Genomic DNA, 17,535 nt, shown 5'->3' on the forward strand with positions numbered 1-17,535 from the left:
TAGCCTCCAGAGATGTGTAATAAATGCTTGTTAATTATTAGTTCATTGATCATTAAACCTCTCCAATGTATTTCACTGGTTTTGTCAGTGAGTTGATAGGCATGACCTTGGATTCTCTACAATGCTTATATTTCTAAATGTTTGGTTATTAGTTTAGATTGAACTTTTTATTTTCACAGAAATCCCCTGAAAATGCAGAGATCAATACAGGCTAAAGCATACTACATTTTACTTTCTTTCTGTTGTTTTTTTTTTATTTGAGATCCCTTCCACAAAATGACTAATATAGAAAAATGTTTAATATGATTGCACATGTAAAATCTATATCAGATTGTTTACCATCTCAGGGACGGGAAAGGGAGTGAGAGAAAATGGTAGGAATGAGGGAGAGAATTTAGAACTCAAAACTTAAAAAAATAAATGTTAAATTTTTGTTTTTACACAAAATTGAGGAAAAATAAAATATTATTAAAATTTAAATACAAATATTGTATTCCTTTTTCATACTTGAATAAATATTCAATATTTCAATGGTAAAGAAATTAAATATGTTAAAGACTGGATTTAAATATAAATGGCTATCAAGGAAGAGCAATTAGTTATACTAATGTTCAATAATGTTTCTTAATTTAATTTTAAAAACGAAATTAGTCTGGTTAGCAAATAATCATACCTTCCATAATTCTCCATGGTCATTCACAGCATAGCGAATTTGAAATTGAAGTTTATTCTCTGGTAAGTCTGGCTTTCTCCAGCTCACATTCAACAAGCCAGTTTTGGCCATAACTTCAGCATTCACTCTAGAGGGTGGCAGTGGTTTCACTAGAAATTTGAAGATAGTTCCCATTATCAACGCTCATAAGAATTATAGAGTTCATTTATACAATGAAACAGCCAATGAATTATGAGAGTCACAATGTATGAGGGGCTGTTTACATAGGCTGGCTGGAAGTCATCATTAATGAGAATGGACTGATACATAAATGCTAGTGATAGGCTCTGTTCCCTTTCAAATATATTTGCTGTCCTCCTTCCAGTAATGTACCTGTGTATGTCTGTGTAAGAGGCATCTGAGATCCTAGGATCTAATCACAAATAAGGTTTGAATAATATGTTAAATTAACTATCAAAGATATATCCAGACCAAAAGTGATTTTTGTGAAGTTCAAATTAGACCCTTGAATGAATCGGAAAGGAAATGTGATAAGCACATATAAAATAAACACCATATTTCAGAGTAATCTCTAAAAGTCAATTCTCTGAGTCCAAAAATTAGACTAAAAGAGAGAACTCGCCTCCTGTTGAAAAGAGAAGAAACTTGGAATTGGAGAAAGGGAAGCAGAAGGAAGTTACAAAAGGCTGAGAGTAGAAGCATAAGCAGTAAGAACTGCCTCAAAAGGAAGTATGCCAGACATAGGAGGTCAACCTGCTTGGGTCTATAGAGGGTGAGGTATGTTGGGACAGAAGCTTAATTGCTCATTCTCACTACAGACTCTAAGTTTGTTGTCTTCAGTTTCTCTATCTGTAAAATCAGCTGGAGAAGGAAACAACCAAGCAGTATCTTTGCCATGAAAATCCCAAATGGGGTCACTGAGAGATGAACACAACTAAAAATGACTTAACAGCAACAACAACAACAAAAAAGAAGTGGGCAGGGCTTAGGGTGTGCATGTGTGGAGAGGAAGAGGCAGAGACAGAAACAGAGACAAAGAGAGAGAAGAGACTGAAAAACAGAGTTTTGAGACCTCAGATTTCATTGGTGAAGGGAATTAATGCATGGTCCAAAAATCCAAATTCCATTTGAAGATCTGACCTTCTTAAGCAGCCATTTATCTTTCAAATCTGCTTTTCTCTTCAAAAAACTTGACTTCCATCAGTAGCAATGCAGAAAAAAACATCCCTTATGCCTTTTGAGGTCTTTGATTTCTTTCCCAAGACCTTGCAATCTTTAGGAATGTTTTATAGATTCTTTTAGGTAGATTCATTTGTGCTTCTATGTGAATTACTAGAAACAGCATTACCATCTAGAAGGCTCTTAGTAAATACTGTTTGAATGATCCAGCTAATCATGTGAGTTCAATCTCACATTAAGCTTTCTGAAGTCTTACTATCCCTTCCATGGCTTTTTGCTATCTCCCAAGATGCTGCTACTCATCTTATTCCTCTTTAATATTCTGCAAATAAGTCTGTACACTAAACTAGTATTGTCTTAGGATTGCAGAAACATGGGCAAGGCAATTCTTTATTCCCTCATTTTCTCTTCTTTTCTTGGCTAGGACTCTGTTGGTCTCTTCATCTTGGCAATACTTTTTATCAGTCAAGCTTCATTAAGAGATGGCAGGAGAGTCAATGTCATCGCTTCAGACCACTTTCAGACAAGAGCTTGTTTAAGTATGTCAGGTTGAAAGCTGAACTTGTCATAACTTGATCTAATAGCTGATTCTCATCTTTAAAATTTCACCTCTTGTCATGCCACTTTTGATGTGTTCTCTTAACACATCACAGGATCTCTTAACCCTTTTTTTGAATCATGAACCCCCTTGTTAGTCCAGAGAAGCTTATAAATCCATTGCCAGCATTGTTTTTCATGCATAAAATAAAATATACTGGATTACAAAGAGAATCACTTCTATTGAAATTCATTTATCAAAGTATGTATAACTATATGTATGCATACACATACATAGAAATATCAAATATCATGCATAATTATACAATAAGTCATAAAAAATAAAATAAATTTATTAAATAAGATATAAATGGAAGCAGCTGTGGTTCAGTGGTTAAGAGCACTGGGTCTGGAGTCAGGAAGATTTGAGTTCAAATCCAGCCTCAAATACTTTCTAACTGGGTGGCTTGGGCAAGTTATTTAATGATTGCCTGACAAATGGATCTACTGGATCCACTGGAGAAGGAGATAGCAAACCACTCCAGTATCTTTGCTAAGAAAAACCTATGGATAACTATAGTCCATGGGGTCACAAAGGGTCAGACATGACTGAATAACTGAACAACAAAATATATATATTAAAAAAAAAAACAGGCCCATAAAGAGCAGGTCAAGGATTCCTGGTCCCATCAATAAATATTCTACTAGCACTTTTAATACCTCTTTTCTGCTTACTAAATTCTAACTCTTGTTTACTTATACCTTTTGTAAACCAGTGTTTTAGCTAAATGGCACATCAATAAAGCACTAGATGTGGAATCATAAAAACCTGTCTTCAAATTCTGCCTCAGACACTAATTACTTATGTGACTGAGCAAATCACTTCACCTCTCTCTAGCTCAGTTTCCTTCACTATAAAATGGGTTTAAATAATGGCATTTAATTCAAAGGGTGATTGTTAGGATAAAATGAAATAATGTGTGAAAAGTGGCTTTCAAATCTTAGAGCACCATGTAAGTGCTAGTTTTCATTATAATTTAATGCTGTTATGTTTTCCATAAGAATAGCATGACATCTATCAAATGCTTTGCTAAAAAATACTGCATTTTCATTTCCACCCAGTTTAGTAACCCTATCCATAAAAAGAAAGAATCAATAAATAAACATTTATTAAGTTCCAACTATGTGCCAAGCACTGTGCTAAGTATAGGAAATAGAGTTAGTCTAGCATGACTTTTTCTTGTTGAGGTTAGGTTGGTTCTTTGCGATCACTACTTCTTTTTCACTAACCATCTCTTTAATGATATCCTCTAAAGTTTGCCAGAAATCAACATCAAGCTTATTGATTTATGATTTGTGGAATCATTATCTTCTCTCTCTTTGGGGGAGGGGGAATAGGGACATTTTCCCTATATTTTGTGGGGCTGATACTGTTTCCCACAATATTTCAAACAGCATTAATAGTGGTTCAGTGGTCACATTCTCCAGGTCATTCAGTGCTCCACAATGTACTCGATCTGGACAGCTGATTCATCAAAAATTCATCAAAGATAATATTTGCCATCTCCTTAACTCTTTATATGTTGCATATTAACTTCTTATTGCTTTCCTTCCTCTCCTTTCCAATCCTTGTGTGTCGATAGAATGCACTACCCAGGCTCATCTTCCCCAAGCTTGTCCTACATCGCATCCCATTTTGTATTGTGTAATGGAGGGGAACAATAAGAAAAAGGTGTTGTTTGGGGAGCAGAGCAGTCTTTCTCCATTGGTGCTTTGGTGGAACATGGTTAGGAGTGGGAGCTCTGGTGCCTGCTGTGTGCTCAAGGGTTTTTGCGGACTTTGACAGCTTGGTGGGCTTTGGATTTCGGCTTCCTGATTTAGCTTAGGGTATTTTAGCTAGTGATATTTTCTGTCTCCTTTCTATAGTTCCCTCCTTTTATTCTATCTCCATTTTGATTAAAACTTAATTGTTAAGAGCTACCAACACTCATGACTTGAGAGTTAATTTTATAAATGGCGACCATGATATTTTTTAATTAATATTACATTTAATATTTTACTTTCATTATTATACTTGGAAGAGAAAAAGAACTAAAATTAGTCCTAAGTCTTGAGTGGTTTTGACTTTTCTTTATCAGAAGTCACCATCAATATCATTTCTTACATCAATGTCGATCTTTGACACATTGGATACTATTCTGACAGTACCAGAGAATGATGTCACATTTTTATTCATCTTCTGTTACCTGATTTTAATTCCTCTTTCAAATGTATCCTTTTAAAATAAATTTTCATTAGTAGCTAGGTTGCTCCATGGATAAAGAGTCAGGACTCAAGATGGGAGATCCCGGGTCCCAGTCTGACCTCAGACACTGCCCAGCTATGTGACCGTTGCCTTTGCTGCTCTTTTACCTTGGAACCAATATTTAGTATTGACACTAAGACAAAAGACAAGGCTATCTTTTTTTCTATTCATAGGAAATGTTACTCTTTATTTCTTCAGATTGTCCTTCTTTAGAGTTTCCCATCATTAAAGCATCTCGTAGCCAAACTCTGGGGACAAATCTCTTCTTACTTTACCAGGCTGGTCCTTGAACCAACAGAGTCTGTCATCAAAACATATTCCAGCTTGAAAGGACATGACAGAGCTTCCACTGCCCAAACTTCCAAGAACCCACAGTCAATGGCATGCCATAAGAATGTGCTAGAGTGGGAAGTTTTCAAGGATAACTGAGCTTATTTTATATTTGTAGTGATAATAAAATTTCACCTGAAATGTGTATATATATATATATGTATATCTTTGAGAATATACACATGAACAAATATATATATGACACATATATCCAATTCCATTTTAATACATACAGTAAAATGTTTTATAGCATATAAATTGGAAGAAACAAGGTAAATTGGAAGGAGTGACATACTTAGATTTGGATGACTCTAGTTCAAATCTTGGCCTTGCCACTTGCCATCCATGTGGCCTAGAGTAAGTCACTTGATCCTCTGGACCTCAATTTCCTGATCTATGAAATGAGGAGTTTGGACTGGATGCCCTTTAAAGTCCTTCCCAGCTCTAAATATGTTATAGTGCTAGTGATTTGGGGAAAACAGATCCATAAATACATGTCTGACTATATGTATAGATGTGATAACTACCAAATTTCATTTCCAGTGATTGATGATCCAACAGATAAAAGAATTAAAATAAGCCCTTTTCAGCATGAGGAGCCTGTCCTTGCCAGGACTTGGAGTGGTGGTTTATAGCAGAATGACATGGTAAAATTTCGCTTAAGCTGATGCCCCCTAGTTCTGAACATCATTGTAAGTCTTTCTAGGATGCTGTTTGAATAGAAAATGGTAAATCACAATCACTGATCATCTACTACCTACACTCTAGATCATATCCATCTTAATGGAATATTCCAGATATGAATAAAATATCCATTTAAAAAAATATTCCAGGTAAAGGAAGACACACACAGAACAACTTGACATACCTACAGAATCTGGAACAACACATGTTGGGGGAGATTCAAGTGACCCCAAAGAGTGGCTGATGTGTATCCACATGGTATACCCAGACAAAAGAAAGATGGGCTGAAAGGTACACTCATAAAAGCCATCCATCTGTAAATGACAATCTTTGGGGTCCGAGGCATGATGAGTAGTTGGAAAATCAGAACAATACAGGCTGCTCCTTAAAAGGTATAAGAGCAATCAATTAGGACCCTTGCAGGTTATATCTTCAATAAAAAATACAAAGAAATTTTTAAAAACATGAAGGCTACTTTAGGGAAAATTATGCTTGTCTGATATCTAAAAGGAAGCCAGGCATCCTTCTTCCATTTATTAAATTAATCTTCCAAGTGGAAGGACAAAAAAATCCAGCTACACCACTACCTAATATTTGCTAATGGAAACAAACATTTACACAATATTTCACAGAGGTTAGTAGGATGGAGCATACAAAAGAAAGAGAATACAGCACCCATATTCTGCAAGAGTATGCAATTAAGGTAAAGACAGAACATGTAGACATGAAGTAAACAAACACTAAGAAATCAAGGGCAGGACAAGTAGAAAGTATTCTCATTCATAAAGCATTTATTCAGTACCTGCTAGGTAATAGGAACTGTCCTAGGTTCTGAGGATACAAAGTCAAAGGCAAACAGTCCCTACCTTCAACATGCACATATTCTACCAGTGAGATACTGATAAACAGAGAAGTTATTAACAAGGCTAGTTAGTGAAGGAGGAAGCACTAACCACCAATGCAGTCAGAAAAGGCTTTTTAAAGGAGGTGGCGAGTGAACCTTGAAGAAAGTTCAAGATCAACTAATTGTTACAGTGGATAGAATGTTGAATCTGGAACCAGGAAGAGGTGATTTCAAACCCTTGCTCAGATTTTCCTAGTTGAATGACTCTGGGCAAGTCACTTGAGCTTTTTCTATCTTGGTCTCCTCATCTGTAAAGATGGAGATAATAAGAATAATAGCTCCTGTCACCAAAGGGTGTTGCAAATATCTAAGGAGATGCTGTTCCTAAAGTGCTTTGGAAACTTTAAAGCTCTATACAAATGTGAACTATTATGATTAGGAGACTGTTATTTTGATAGAAACAGAACTTGTAAAATGTCTACTGGCCATTGTTCAGACTCTGTATTCTTAGAAAATATGCTAATGATCTGCTTTAGCTGTACTCTGTGTATGCATCTAATGTTCTTTCTGTCCTTGCTTCTCATTAGGATTCAGCATCTTCCTCCCACTCACCCCAACCCCTCAGTTCTTTAACAGAGACTGCCAGGATTAGATTACAGGAACTTAACCCAAGGGAATGACAGGAATTTGTCAAAGTCACAGATTTTGTTAGCTGGTAGCTACTTGTCTCCAAGAAGAGGCAAATGAATGCATCAATAAGCATTCACTGAACACCTACTAAATACCCAGAATTGTGCTAGATGCCAAGAAATGTTCCCAACTTCTATGTCCCCAGGAAAGTCACTTAAGATCTCATTGACCCTTGACAACTTTATAAATTGATGAATTCAAGATAAAATACATATCTTCTCTAGTGGAGAGTTTCCTTCCTTGGAGGTCCCTGTACCACAGATTGAAGTCACAGAAAAATAAGTGACAAATAGCATCCACAGGGATTGTGGAGGAGAGGGACAATAGTGGGTGCCAGCAGCTAGAGGTCTCTCAACATGGTCACATGATGATAACAGAAATGTATATAGCACTTGAAACTGAGGAAAGCATTTTATGTACATTATCACCTTTGGGCTTCCCAATAACCCTGAGAGGTATAGACATTACATGTATATTTATGAGGGGCATATCTAGATAAAATGCCAGGTCTAGAGACAGGAGGACCTGAATTCAAATCTGACCTCAGATACTTCCTAACTGGGTGACCCTGGACAACTCACTTCATCCCCATTGCCTTGCCCTTACTACTTTTATGCCATGGAACCAATACACTCTATTGATTACAAGATGGAAAGTAAGGGTTTTTAAAAAATAAATATATGTACATTTATATACATATATATATGATTCTGAGATTATATATTATCATTCCCATTTTAGAGATGAGGAAATAGAAACTCAGAGAAATTAAATTACTTGCCCATGATCTCACAACTGGTAAATGTCAAAGGCAAGATACGGACCAGAATCACAAAATTTAGAAGTGGAATAAAATCTCAGTAGCCATCAATTTCGACCCATACCAGTCAAGAAAAACTGCACAACATACACAAAATGTAACCCATCTAACCACCACAGGAAGACTTCCACAATGAGGGGAAACCTAGTGTCCATCCCAACAGCCCTCTCCACTTTAGGAAAGCTGGGATTGCTAGTTAGCTTTTCCCAACATTGAGCTTAATTTCCTCTTTGCATCTTCAAAGATGGATCCTAGTTCTGTCCTCAGTGTCCAAACAGATTTGCTTTCTAACTTTCAAATACTTGAACTGAGTTATTATACCCTGCCCAGCCCTCCAGCTTACTCTACTCCAGGCTAACCATGAAATTGCATTTTTATGATCTCCATAGGATATGTACTCAAGGCTCTTCGCCATCCTAGTTGTGCTCCTCTGTATGCTCTCCACCTTGGCAATATCCTTCCTAACCTGTGGCAGCATAAATGGAGCATAATAATCTAGCATGGTTTTTTATCAAGGCTGCCTAAGATCTCATTAGCCTCTCTGGCTGACATATCACACTGCTAATTAATGTCTAACTGAAGCTTGTGATCTACTAAGCCCAGGATCTTTGGGAGACAAACTAACTATGCCTTCTCCATCTTGTTTTTGCTGAACCTAAGTGTGAGACTTTCTATTCATCTGTGTCAAACTTCATGTTATTAACTTCAGTCTAATGTTCTAGCCCAAATAGAAACTCGATCCTGTTGTACTGTATGCTAGCTCTTCTTCCCAGGTTGGTGCCATCCTTGATCAGGAGAGAAAAAGGTATGGACCTGAAACTGGAGTGGAGAAATGGCTCAGAAGAAATAGCTACAAAGGAAAATGAGAGAGGAGGGAGCAGGGGAAGGAGAGAAGAAGGGAAGTATAGAGGGAGAGAGAGATAGAAAGAGAAAGTAAAGGCAGAGACAGAGGCAGAGAGAAATAAAAAGAGATAAAGAAAATGAAAAAAGAAATAGAGCAAAAGAGAAAGTTAGAGAGAAATAAGTTGGAAAATGAAAATAAGGATCAAGAAGCAGGTATTCTCATTTCCAGAAATTTGCCACTGAGAGCACAATAAATCAGGGCAGAAAGCTATTATTCAGAAAACCAAAGCAACTCTGGAAATAGAAAGTAGAGGGCCAGGTAAGAGAAAGGGTTACACAAGAGTATTAGAGAAGTAAAAATCAAAATCAGCAAGAAATTAGTCAAAAAGCTAATACTTATATAACAAAAGGAAAAATAAGGATAGGATTTGGGGCAGAGACAGGAGATTGAAAAGCAGAAACACTTTAGCAAGGAGACCTCACATAGGTAGACATTTGCACACACACTTCTCAAGCAACTAGCTAACCTAAGATCTAGTTGGGGGAGCTGATGGGACATTAGATAATACAAAGCTAAATGGGATTTGTGGTTTTAAAGAATCTTTTGTATTCCTGTTGACATACAAATATGGAAATAGCTGAAATACCCCAACCTGTGGTCCTTTATCCCTTGCTTCTCTGTACCTGTCAGATGTCTCAACTGCATCCACTATAGACTAGAGGTTCACAACCACCCCTCTGTATCTATGTGTCTGTCTCTATATCTCTGTATCTGTCTTTGCCTCTAGCTCTGCCTCTGTCTGTCTCTTTGTGTGTCCTCTCTTTTTCTATGTCTGTATTTGTCTCTTTTTCTCTCCCTCTTCAGTTCTGGTGGGCTCATTCCTGATTTTTCTGCTTGTCAACACTCAGGCACATTTCTGGCTTGTCAAGAATCCCATGATCTTACTGAATGATTTCCAGCCATTGGGAGGGACCACCCACAAAGTCCCCATCACAGACAGCACTGCTCAGGACATAGCTGAGATTATGGGATTCTTTGATTCTGTGGAACTGCCAAGAGGACAGCTCATGACTATCAACCAAACCTCCACTTATTCCCTTAAAAAATTACCATATGGGCTCCACCCAACATTGGTTGGTTACCACTTGTATCAATTGAACGCTCTCAGCCTGTGGAGCTAATGAAGTGAGCTCTGGGCTCTGGAAGTCAATTTCTTCATTTATAAAATGGAGATGATGATAGGTGGGCCATCTACTTCATATAAGGGTTGTAAGGACCAAAAGAGATATAGAGCTATCATTGGCTACTAAACTATAAATGTTAGTTATCATTTTGGCAAGAAATAGATGCCTTAAAAATTTACTCTCATGCCAGAGAGGTGGCTACTAGAGTAGTTCATCTAAAGAAATTCATGGGTTTTGGTAGACTTTACCAAACTTAGGATCAAAGTGGCCAGGATGGTGCCTGGCTCATAAGAAACACTTGATAAATGGCTTTCCCATTCATTGTTCATTTAGAATCATAAACCCAAAGTTGGAAGGGATTTCCGGGACATCTAGACCAGCTCCTTCTTTTAAAAGCTGAAGAAATAAAGACCTTGTAGCAATGCGAAGGGACGACTTGGCAACAGTCACCCAGGTGATGTTCTCTAACTTTCAAGACAAATGTTCTGTCCACTGTACTGTGATGCTTTACTTTTTGCTTTGATTCTAGCATTCCCGACTACTCTGATGACACCTGGGAAATTTCTGTTTTAGTTTCTCCTTTCTACTTGCCAAACCTTTGAGAATGTGCTTCCCTTATGTAGCATTTAGGACAGGGCTGGCACAAAGTAATAAATAAATATTTACTGAGTCTGAATATTTGTTGGTCATACCCTGCATCACTCAGTCCAATGCTAAGAACACAATAGAGATGGGATCAGTTGGTTGCTGACTATTAGAAATCTTTGAAGAAGGATATAAAGGACAAGTATAAAGACTTAAACTTCCAGAACACTGCTTATTATCTAGAGATCTGAAATCAATTCCCTGAAATCCTTCCTGGCCTTTGAGAAAACATAAATGGTACCTTGCAAAGACAAATTTCCTAAACTCATCTAACAGAAATGAGCTCTCCTTGTTCTGAATTCCTATTATTCCCCTCTTAAGTATTAGTCACTCTTTACCTTGTACTATAGTCATAGGTGTATACTTTCTTTTGCCCACTACAAGGTAAGTTTGTTTTAGATATCATGTATCTTTGTAACCCCCACAGTACCTAGTAAAGTATCTAGATATAATAAGAACTTGATAAATGAATTTTAAAGAATAAAAAAATTGAAATCTTCTCATTTTCCTCAAAGAGAAACTTATATTTCTGAATACTTTCTATGTGTATAATATCTGTATTTATATAATATCTAAAATTATTATATTATGCATATAATATAATTGAATACAGATTATTACATCTAATTATATTTATATATTATATAATTTTATATTATATATAGTTGTGTTTATGGATAAATATAAATTACATATCTAGGTATATTCTATATATTTCTTAAAGAGTGAATTCATGACCCAGATGCCATACAGATCAGGGAAGATTAAAGAATATCAAAAGTTACTTCAATATTTCCATGATCAAAATTGGCACTTTTGATGACTTGATGTTAAAGTATTTGAGAGTCATCATAGCCAAATCATTCTCTAAAGATCACAGGATCATGAACTTAATGACCATTGAGCCCAATGCTATTCTTTTTCATTTGAGAAAATGGAGACACAGAATAGTTAAGTGATGCACCTAGGATTAGCCATCTTTTAAATGTCTTTGGCAGAATTTGAACACAGTTCTTCTAAATTCCAAGTACAGCATACCATCCACCATCCTATTTCTTCTCTCCAGCTCATCATCCCCTGGCAACCAGCCTTTGATGAGCCTCTCTGAACTTTAATTAAAATTTGGTCCTAAAACTGGAAACATATCCTTCGACCTTTGGTATTTCTAGCAGGCTAAGATCTACCTGGGTTGGTGTTCTATTGATATTAGAACCCAGGGTCACATTTAAATCATGAGGAGGAATTGGTGATCACTAAAAAAAAAAAAATAGTATTCTCATGTTTTCACTGTTCATCAGGAATTAGTCATTATCAATTACTGCTACAATGAGTGTCCTGAGCCAAGGTTGTACCTCCCTTTGCCCCACAAACTTCCCCCAAACGCGACCCCAGGAAAATCAAACATACCTGAAATATCTTAACTGCAAGGTAGTTCCCGCGAGGGATGCGACTGTGTTGGCTGGCCATCTGCAAGTCATTTTAGTTAAGTACCCATCAGTTTCACATGAGATACTGATATTGACATCTATTTAAAACACATTAAAATATTACTATAACGAGAAAACAGAACACAGAAATTGAATGCAAAACAAACATGTTCCTGAGCTCTTCGTGGAGCATCAATTCAAGGGTATCTGTGGAGCGACCTCCAGGTGGAAAGGAGGAAGTCGGAAAGAGGCTCCTCACCTATGACATATAATTCTGCGTAGCGGTGATGGCACTCGTTCTCCTGGCAGCAGTACACAGCATCGTAGGTGTATTTTCCTCTGGGTTTAGTCGCATTCATATTGAGAAGGGTGACCCTGCTCACGTGGGCATTCATAACATCATAGTGACTGGGAGGAATTTTCTCTGCTAAATTCAACCACCAAAAGACGTTCTTGGAAGGGACGATCGTGTTCTGATGCTTGTAGATGCAGTAAAAGGATGCATTAGAGCCGACACTTGTCAAAATTTTTGGTGGAAAATATATGACCTCTATAGTGTGGGGGGGAAAAGGAGAAAACATGTGATATTAGGAATCTCTAGAAAGGACTGATTTCAAAGATGTGTCCGGTGTGTATTCCAAAGCAAATGGGAAAATGGTAACCTGGCACAAAATGGGACATTTAAACAATGAAAGAATTCGATATGCTTCTTTCTAAACTACAGCTGGATGCCTAAATCTAATTTCCTGAGTATCTCTAGGATAATTTTTGGAAGGGTGTTACTGGAGAAACGAGGGAGTGACTAAGTGGGCAGAGGGGTCTTCGCTTTGGCAAGAAAGCCTCTCCCTTCCTCTGGGATAGAGAATGACCAAGGAAGGACATGGAGGTTTTTTGGGGAGTGGAGTGGAGAAGTTGAGGGGGAGGTTCACTAGGAATGGTTTCAATCTTTTCAGTTTAAAAAAACAGCCTTTTGCTGAGTATAGGAAGAGACCAGAAAGATGAGAGAAGTTTCATTCTTGATTTTTTAAAAATGTTGGAAAGAGCTGCCAGCTACCCTGCTCTCTTACAGCCACCGATGAGTCCTCTCTCCACGATTACTTTATCTTTCCTTCTCTGTGTATACATTGAATCCCCTCAGTCGAATGTTAGCTTCTTGAGTACCAGGGATGCTTTAGGTCTTTGTATCCCATTGAAGGCAATTAATACATGTTTGCTGGTTTCAATTAAATTAAAATATGAACATCATATTCCCATGGAAACAAAACATATCAATGAATGAAATCTCCTCCAGTTGGAATTCATAGACGCTGAAGTGTTTCACATATGGACATGCCTCCACATAATGTTGCCCTATTGTTACGTTAATTCATTCAGGCATTTATTTTGGCACCTACCAAGCGATAGGGCAGAGGATACAGAAACCAAAACGAACAAGTTCCTGTTCTCAAGGAGTTAATATTCTACTAAAGAGAAGTAGATACAAAGTCAAAAATCACTAAGCATGTATCAGCTTATTATCAAAGGCAATCATCCCCTCTGGCATGCCTGGCGCTGTGCTAGAACTAGGGATACAGAGACAAAAATAAAGTCGTTCTTGCCCTCAAAAAGCTTACGTTTTCCTAATCAGAAATAAAGCATTTATAAATACAAGAAAATACAAAGTAAATACATTTTAGTGGTAGGTGAGAGTGACTGAGGTGTCAAATGGAAGGTAGAATTTAATAAAGATTCTAAGAGGTGGGAATGAGAAGAGAGTTCATTGTTGGCATGGAGGGTAGCATTTCACAATACTGTTGATAGGATTTATAACCAAATCTTGCTTTAAAATTGTGACCTTCTACATCTCTCCGAGATGACTGTCTCCCAAGAAAAGCTCTTCCTCTCTTACTGAAGAAGAGTGGTGAGAACTAGGGATCACAATCCCGCATCTACTTGCAGAGCCTCAAAATCACAGATTCTAAGTATATGTGGATCTTAGAAGGTAACACCATCCAATTAGTATATGTTGGACACAACCTCTGAAAATCTGACTTGGGTATAGCACTTAGGAAAACTTAAAGAAGCCACTGTGTTGGATTTGTGCGTCAGCTAAGGAGGGGAGGGCTTTGGGAGAGGAAAAGAACATGAAACATGTAAATATGGGAAACTATTCAAAATAAAAATTAAAAAAAAAGAAACCACCGTGTTACTGCCATAATCAAGGATGAACCTACATTAGATAGTTTCTCCATTTCCTACCTACATGCTCTGGTTAGAGCAGAGGAAATATTTTTGCCTTGAAATAAACTATGGGGACAGCAAGGTAACTCAGTGGATAGAGAGTCAGCCTTGGAGATGGAAGGCGCTGAGTCCAAATCTAGCCTCAGACACTTCCTATTTGTGTGACCTTGGACAAGTCACTTGACCCCAGTTGTCTAGCCCCTGCTACTCAGTATTTATTCAAAGACAAAAGGTATGAGCTTAAATTTTTTTTCAAAAATGAAATAAACCATATACATTGACTTTTATTTTGTCAAAATCTCTTCTGGAGAACTTAAAATCACTCACTGATTTTCCACAAGACTTCTTTTTTGTTGTTGTTTTAATGCTTTGTCTCATTCATTCTCATTCCTCTTCATATTTCATTATTATTCTTATTTCTTTGAGTCCTAAATTCCTTTAATACATTCCCAACATTAAAAAAAAAAACTCATCGCTTCTCAGTCATGGGAAACAGTCATTGTTGTTTTCCAGTTTTGCACATTAAGAAATATAACATTTGTCTACCAGGTATCTTGATATTTGTTTTATATAGAATCACAAAATATTTCTATTTTATTTTTATGGGCATGAAATTTTCCATTCTATTTGCCAGCTTTTTAAAAATTCTAATTGTTCATTTATTAATGAATTCATTAACACAGCAGTTGGCACACAAAAGCGCTTAATAATTTTTTCAGTCATTCATCAAACGTCTACCATTGTGCCAAGGGAAATACGACAAAGGACACTTAGCTTCCAAAGAAATCCAAAAATGAATGTGGGCTAGTAATAAGACAAATAAGCAAAATCAAAATTTTAAAGCTACATAAATCAAATTTGAGAGTAACAAATGCTCAAAAAAATAGTTCCATGAATTTAGATGAAGGAGAGATTACTGTGAGCTAGGGAATTCAGGAAAGACTTTTTGCTTATTGGAGACTAGGATTTCAAGAGTAAACAGAACCAGGATATGAAGACTGATACTTTATTCCCCAGGCTATGGCCGCCTTTCTGGCCCTATAGTTCAGCTGCATTGCCTGGTTGCTCTGCAAACACAGCAGTGAGGAAGTAAACAGTTTGTCTTGGCTTTAGAAAGTTACCAGTTTGGGGACTACTGCAATGGACCATAAATATTGGATGGTTTGAGCTAGGAGATATTAACAGATATTGGAAATGGTGATAAGAAGGATGCAAGCAATATTACTGTGATATATTGACATAACAAACATAAAAAAGTTGACAATTAAGTCCTGAATGTCTTAGATTTTAATATGAAGGAGTTTTGTTTTTAATTTTTGTTTTTGCTTTTAAAAGCAAAGCATTGATTGGGATTGATCAGAATATATGAAAGCTCATTTGTACATCTTTTAAAGGGTTATTATTTGAGACTTTTAGAGGTTACTCTGTAATGTACTGTGGAATAATGAAGTGTATTCAAGGCAGGTCAACAATCTCTCATATCTGTGATAGGTGCTTCTCTGCTGGAAATAATGTAAAAATGTGGTTGGAGTACCCCCTATTTTAGAGTCAAACTCTAATGGACTGATTTTTCCCCAATTTAGTTTTGTTCTACTAATATTCAGGTTGGCTCACACTTCCATTTAGTTATAGAATTAGAAAATTCAAATATCCCTGAGTGACCTGTCAAAATAGAATGGAAATATCTAAAGTTAGCAAAGCCATTCATTAACAAACAGATAATGGTGACACAGAATGGTCAAACCTACCATTAGTCAATCAATAAACTTTGTGCCAGACACTCCACTTTGTTATTGTTCTTCACTCTTTTTCAATTCATCATGGCTCCATTTGGGGTTTTCTTAGCAAAGATATTGGAGTGATTTGCCATTTCCTTCTCCATCCCATTTAACAAATGAGTAAACGGAGGCAAACAGAGTTAAGTGATTTGCCCAGGGTCACACAGTTAAATTAAGAATGTAGGACAAGATTAAATTCAGGAAGATTTGTCTTCTGTATCACAGGTAAGGTTTTAACTCTTGTCTTTCCAGTTCCAAGGAAAACCTTCTGTTCCCTAAGCCACCTCACCTCTTGAGTCCATATTTACTACCACAAAATTGTAGGTATTCAGAGAGACAGACAGACGGACAGAGACAGAAACAGAAAGCGAGTCTCCCAAATCTATTCTCTAATAAGAACTAAAGAGGTATCCTAGATGCCAGCAACGTACCTGGGGTGGTGAAAGTGGAAGGAGTGCTCCAATCACTCCAGGCTCCTGGGCCATCCAGCCTCTTGCCTCGTACCTGAACTGTATATGAAGAACCAGGAAGCACATTGCCCACGAGCAGGAAGGTTTCTAGTACAATCTCAGCAATCTGCTAAATTTCATTTAAAAAAGTCAAAACACCACACAGAAAGGGATTGCTCATTGAAACTGGGTTGTAGAAGCCTTCATGGGGTGACATTTTGCCACATTCTCCTCCAGACTCCCCTCTACTTTCCTTTCTGTTCATCATGACTGGTGGCCTTGCTCAGCTGCCATTTGCTTATCCTCAATTGTGAGGATCCCCATTGTCCCTGCCCCGACTCCCTAATATTTCTTTGTTTTTAACCCTTCCCTTCTGTCTTAGAATCGATACTGTTTATTGGTACCAAGATAGAAGAGAGGTAAGAGCTGGGCAATGAGGGTTAAGTGACTTAGCCAGGATCACACAGCTAGAAAATGTCTAATGTCAAATTTCAACCCAGGACCTCCCATCTCTAGACCTAACTCTCTAGAAACTGGGCCACCTAGCTGCCCAACCTAATATTTCTAATGAGATTTCATTATCCACAGTCTTGGTTGTCCTCCAACTCCCAAGCTAAGGCCTGTTGTTTGAGTAGTTTTAATGCAGGTCACTATCACCTGGGTAAGCTACGGAAGCTGATACATGCTTAGATATTCCTCTTTAAGTGTGCTAATCTGAGTCATGGAGAAAGAAAAGTCATGAAGCAATAAGAAAATGCTGAATGGGGAGTTGGAGCATCTATGGTCTGATTCTGGCTTTTCTATTTACTGTTGGGTACTTGGACAAGTTGGATAATCTGTCTAGGACTCAGTTTCCTCATCTTTAACATTAGAAGGGTGAGCTAGATGGATCTCTGATGTCCCTTCCAACTCTAGAGCCATCAACC

The 17,535-nt window shown here is 37.3% G+C and overlaps 1 protein-coding gene across 1 annotated transcript in view; it reads right to left on the reverse strand.

Moving 5' to 3' along the window:
- The window catches only part of LEPR (leptin receptor), a 153,304-nt gene that overhangs the window by 34,031 nt on the left and 101,738 nt on the right, over positions 1 to 17,535 (reverse strand). Inside the window, exons 9-13 of the mRNA XM_044674764.1 lie at positions 16,592 to 16,736; positions 12,422 to 12,712; positions 12,143 to 12,260; positions 5,893 to 6,092; positions 674 to 822 (exon numbers count right to left, since the gene is read on the reverse strand). Of these exons, the coding sequence (XP_044530699.1) occupies positions 674 to 822; positions 5,893 to 6,092; positions 12,143 to 12,260; positions 12,422 to 12,712; positions 16,592 to 16,736 (903 nt within the window). The remainder of the gene's footprint in view (positions 1 to 673; positions 823 to 5,892; positions 6,093 to 12,142; positions 12,261 to 12,421; positions 12,713 to 16,591; positions 16,737 to 17,535) is intronic.

The sequence above is a fragment of the Gracilinanus agilis genome, chromosome 4 (genome assembly GCF_016433145.1).
Source record: "Gracilinanus agilis isolate LMUSP501 chromosome 4, AgileGrace, whole genome shotgun sequence".
Lineage (NCBI taxonomy): Eukaryota > Metazoa > Chordata > Mammalia > Didelphimorphia > Didelphidae > Gracilinanus > Gracilinanus agilis.